The sequence below is a fragment of the Quercus lobata genome, chromosome 7 (assembly GCF_001633185.2).
Source record: "Quercus lobata isolate SW786 chromosome 7, ValleyOak3.0 Primary Assembly, whole genome shotgun sequence".
Classification (NCBI taxonomy): Eukaryota; Viridiplantae; Streptophyta; class Magnoliopsida; order Fagales; family Fagaceae; genus Quercus; species Quercus lobata.
Genome location: NC_044910.1, coordinates 3,818,286 through 3,823,871, shown reverse-complemented (window position 1 = coordinate 3,823,871; position 5,586 = coordinate 3,818,286). Strand labels below are relative to the sequence as shown.

Below are 5,586 nucleotides of genomic sequence, written 5' to 3'. Positions count from 1 at the left end.
ATAGAAACTGGAAGAGTAAGCATAAGTGTAATCAATCTATAATATATGGGTAAAATATATTTTTGGGTTTTTACCAACCATTGGCACAACTCAGAAATACTTGATAGCTTCTTGAAGTCTGGATGATGAACTACATTGTGCTCATAGTGATCAACTTCTACCTTTAAAAGTGTCATTTCTTGATTTGTGAAGTCTTTCGGATAAAACTTGCTTACTAACAACAAAATGTCTATACTTCTAAAGGACTCACGTGCCTCTTTAGGATCAAGAGCTGAACAAAGATTAAGCAATTCCACTTCATGCTTACTAAACCGATGATTTAATTCTTGTAGTATAGAATCTATTGCAGCATAAAAAATATCTACCCGATAATGATGCTCAATTGTGAAGTCATCTTGTTGATAACGAGCTAGACCTCCTCTCTTAACATAACGAGCATTCATATCTGGGACATCTATGTCACATACCTCACAAAATGATTTCACAGTGGTAAGTAAATTATCCCACTCTTCATCTCTGAATTTTTGAATAAGTGCTTTAGTGGATGAAACAAAATTCATCGCATTTAAAATGTCTTGAGGCTGACACTGCAAAGCTTGACAAAGTGCATCAGTGATCTTCATAATTTCTTTCATGAGATGCAAAACAAACACAAATTCAAAAGAAATCATAGCATGATAACATGAGTATGCTGCTTCTCATTGGGAAGTAGTATTTCCTTCCTTGATGATCTCTTAAGTAAAATTTCACATGTTGGACTAAATATATTTACCAAGCTAGAAATCGATCTCAAGTGAGAACCCCAACGAGTATCTCCAGCTCGTTGTAATGTGCTAATTTGATTAAGTCCTCTTTCAGTTTCAAGCTCACCAATTTCAACAAAATATGCAATTTGATCAGCATAAGCTTTTTTTAGTTGCTCAGTACGCTTACGTGAAGCACAAACAACATTGACAATAGATGATAATCTATTAAAAAAACTTTGAACAAGAATAACTTCTTTTGATGCTGCCACTAATGCTAATTGCAAACGATGTGCAAAACAATGAATGAAGTAAGCATATGGACAATCATTTGAAACCAAAGCTTTTAATCCATTCCACTCACCTCGCATATTGCTTGCACCATCATATCCTTGCCCTCGAATATCTTGAATATCTAGACTATGATGTGACAAGATAGAATATATTTCATCTTTTAGGGTTAATGCCGTAGTATCGGGGACATGAACCACCCCAAAAAAACGTTCTCGAACAAAACCATCTTTGTCTACAAATCTTATAACAATAGCCATTTGCTCCTTCATTGACTCATCACGAGCTTCATCAACAATTAGGCAAAACTTTGCATCACCAATTTCTTCACGAATTGCCTTCTTCACCTTGTTTGAAAATACATGTAAGATTTCCTTTTGGATTTTGGGTGATTTGTAAGAGGCATTTTTGGGAGCTTTCTCTATCGCTTCTGCAACATATTCATTATATGATACCACCAAATCCAATATTTCAAGAAAATTCCCACGATTAATTGAATCAGAACTTTCATCTCGTCCTCTAAAAGCAAGTCCTTGAAATGCAAGCACTTTGACAACATCAATTGAGGCCTTTAACCGCAATCGATTGCTTGCAATTTGATCAGAATTGAAATTTTCAAGTACCTTTTGTATGTGTTGAGATTGGTTCATCAAATCTGTCATCGCTTGCTCGGAAGCTCTATGAAAAGAGTTAGGTTCTTTCCCCATATGATTCAAAAAGGAACAATTATTTCCATCATTAACTTTCTTCCAATTCCGAAATCCATTTTTAGTGAATACATGACTTTCAGAATTCCCAGTTGGCTTGTCAAAGAGAAAGCATGGTAGACAAAAAGCAGCATCTTTACTAGGTCAATATTCAAGCCATGTACTAAATTCCTTAATTGCAAACCATGAATGTTTAAATTTACGAGAATGCCTTCCAAATTTAGTTTTCTTGTACTCTTCTAGTTTAGGTTGGTATGGACCAAGCTTAATGTAAGCTCTTTGAATTTCATCCCGTTCACTAGAATCATATTCCCATATTTGCTTACGCATTCCAGGATAACACACAAAACCTGTACTTTCGTCAATGGTGACATTTGGAACTTCTGTTTGGAGATTTTCAAAATTTGGGACATCAACGCTAAGGATTGGCAATCTTGCATCATCAGCTATGACTTCAGAATTATTTAAATTTTTTCTTTTGAAAAAATTTAATATTGTAGTGGACTTACTCATCATCTACAAATTCAAAAAACAAAAATATTTCATTATTTCCATATTTTGTAATTCTATACACCAACTAAAAAAAAAAAAAAAAAAAAACAAAAAATAAAAAAAAAAAGGAGTGTTCGCGGAGACGTGAAGAAAGAAGAGATCTGTGAAAGCTCGTATAAATAATCACAAAAAGACAAGCACAAATTTATATATATTATTAATATTAACCACATCACATAAAATGACAAAAACAAAGTTCACAAGTTCATATATATATATATATATATATATTACTAATATTTGCTCCATCACATAAAGTGACAAAGACAAAATTTTTGATAAAACCCAAACAATCAGACCAAAGACTTGGTCAATTGGTTACAAAAAAAGTCACTTATGACGTAGTCTTACCAATGGTGCTATGACCAAAGAACCAAGTCACTTTATTTCTTTATAGTTAAAACCAAAACAAAAAAAATAAAATTACAAACACTGAAAGTTTGAAACCGGTCCACACAATCACAAAAAGGAAAAAGCCACAAACAAATTACACAGTAGTCAATACTCAATGGTCAATACAAAGCCACAAACACAAACAATTACGGTCCACACATTGACACAAGCACAGTGAACAAATGTTACACACCAATCCAATAAAAGCTACAACTCACAAATACAGTCAACACAAATATAGTCACCACAGTCCATAGAAAAACGCAGAGGGTAGAGGGCAAACAGCTAAGGCACTAAGCAGAGCAATATAGCAAAGACAAAAAAAACAAATATATAAACTTGAGAGAGGAGAGAAATTTCTTAGATTTACCGTGTGTGATTGTGATCAAGGATCTAAGGCGGAGCAGCAGCAACAACAGTCTGGATCTCTGAGGAAAAGAACAGCAGCAGGCAGTATGCAGCAGTGATGGTTAGAGGAGGCGTTGATGCTTGATGAGGTTGAGTGGAGGAAGAGTGAGATTAGGGTAAAATTTTGAGAATTGTAATTTAGGTTTTCAGATTTCATTCCATATTTATTTTTTATTTTGTAGTTCTTAGTTTGTTGGTTTTTTTTATTTTTATTTTTTTTATGAGAGTTTGCCGGTGATTTTTTCAGATTGATTTGTATACCAATTTTTTTTTTTTTTAATTGGGGGGGGGGGGCATTTTAGGACAAAAATTTAATATACTAGCTTCTTCTTTTTGGGGGGGGGGGGGCAATGGCCCCCCTTGCCCTACTGTAGGTCCGTCCTTGCCCATGTGCATTATCCACGGCTCAACCCACTACCTAGTGTCTAACATAATTTAATTTTGTCTTTTATAATGTATTGGTGCTTGCCTCTGCATGCCTTTACTTCCCCAGTTCAAATATCCCACCCCACACGGCCCCATGGCCCCATCCACCCCCCACTCAACAGACAAAAGTCACAAGAGGAGCCAATTAGATAAATTCAATAATCACAATACACTAAAAGACAAACTCACCAACACAAAACACACCAACAAATAAAGTCAAAACAGGGGCAAATAATTGTAAAGTTACAAAGTAAAGCTCTTAGCTGTAAAGCCAAGCCAATTACAGTTCAAAGAGAAAGAGAGAGAATCAGATATAGAAAGAGAGTCTCATACTCTCATTTCAGTTTAAAGAGAAAGAGCTCTCTCTCTCAGACCACATTCCACACTCCACGGCAAACCCAAAGATGTAAGAGAGAAAAAGAGAACTTAAATACCTTGAGGGAGGCCTGAGGGGCGGCACCACGGGCCACGACAACACGTTGAGGCGAGGAAGGACTCGAGGCCAAGCCAAAGTGTCGCAAGCTCTGATCTAATCGAACCGATCTCTGATGCCCGATGTGCTCTGTTGCTTAAGTTTGAGACCCGATGCGGTGACTAATGTGCTTTGTTGCTCATGTTTCAAGCGGAGCCGCCGTCGCGCCGATGTACTTCAATGCTTGGTCCATTGGTCGTTTCATCGATGAGGTTTTTTTCTTTAGGTTAGGTTTTTGATTTTAGTTTTTGCTTTACCATTTGATGAATGATGAATCGGCGGAGCGTATTGGGTTTTGGTTGGTTTTTTTTTTTTTTTTTTTTTTTTTTTTTGAGAATCCATTTGGGTTGGGCCGATTGGGCATTTAGTTAATAATTATTTTGATTTAAAAATCTGGTTGGGGTTGGTTTTGGTTAGGATTGATGTTGGGCTTTTTTTCCCTGGTAGGCTTGCTCTGTTACAATTTTTTTTTTTTTTGGAGCTTTTTCTTTTTGCTTGAAAGTAGAATAAATAATCCATCAAAATTTAATTTTATTGGCATAAAAAAATTTTGAGGGTGTTCCTAAATTTTTTTTAAGGGTAGATAAATAAAAAATTTTAAATTATTATATATAATTTTTTTTTTTCAGGTCAGGATGGTCCTAGGACAACCTTGGCCTAAACGTGGTGCCACCACTGGCTGCACTACAAACTAATCTCCATGCTTTAAGATAATCGGACTTCAACATGAGCTTTAGCTTTAATAACAATAATGGAACATCTTGAATGTTAGAAGTATGTGGTTTAATGATTAAATTTAGGGTAAATTACAAAGTTGGTCCCTATCCTTTACACCATATTTCAATTTAGTCCATAACCTTTCAATTATATTAATTTGGTCCCTAACATTTTTGGTATTGTGTCAACTTAGTTCCTACGGTTGTCCTTGGATGAAAAAAGCTAATGTGTCAAACAAAACAATAAAAGAAAAAAATTTATACCATATCAATTGCCAACTTTACCGCCACGTTAATTTAAAAATAATAATAATAAACCAAATTAAAATCTACACACGAGAGATAAGTTTGGGGAAACTAATAGGTTCTAAAATCCATAAAATCCATCTCTTCTCCCTCATCTCCACTAAAATCCCTGAAGTTACAGATCAAAGAGGTTGTCATGGCCTCCGAGCAAGGTTTTGAAACCCGAACCGGACCGTATGATTCGATCGGGAAAACCTCAAACCGCTCATCTTTACGGTTCTTTTAGCCTTAAGAACCCCTCTATGGGAAAAAAGTAAGGACCTGTGCGAATAGTGGTTGGACCTCACAGTTCTGAGAACCGTGATCAGACCACTTCTCACGGTTCCCTATTTCCCTTTGAATCTGAACCTTAAAAAAAATAATAAAAATAAAATAAAAATAAAACATAGAAAAAAAAGCTTTAAATTCTGCTCCCCTTCAAAGTAGGAGTTGATGGTGGAGAGGACCGAATGGTGGAGAGGGCTGATTGTTGGAGCGAATGGTCTTTGTAGAGGAGATCGAAGGAACGAGGGATTCCAACGGAGGAGGAAGGACGGCTGCTACTGAAGCTTGCGTCTGAGTCTCGTGATTGG

General features: G+C 35.9%; 1 protein-coding gene across 1 annotated transcript; it reads right to left on the bottom strand.

The window, feature by feature from the left end:
• Nucleotides 1-667: 667 nt before the first annotated feature.
• Nucleotides 668-1,696, bottom strand: LOC115951406 (zinc finger MYM-type protein 1-like). The gene has a single exon (XM_031068624.1). It carries the CDS (start codon nt 1,694-1,696, stop codon nt 668-670), a length of 1,029 nt encoding a protein of 342 aa, XP_030924484.1.
• Nucleotides 1,697-5,586: the final 3,890 nt, after the last annotated feature.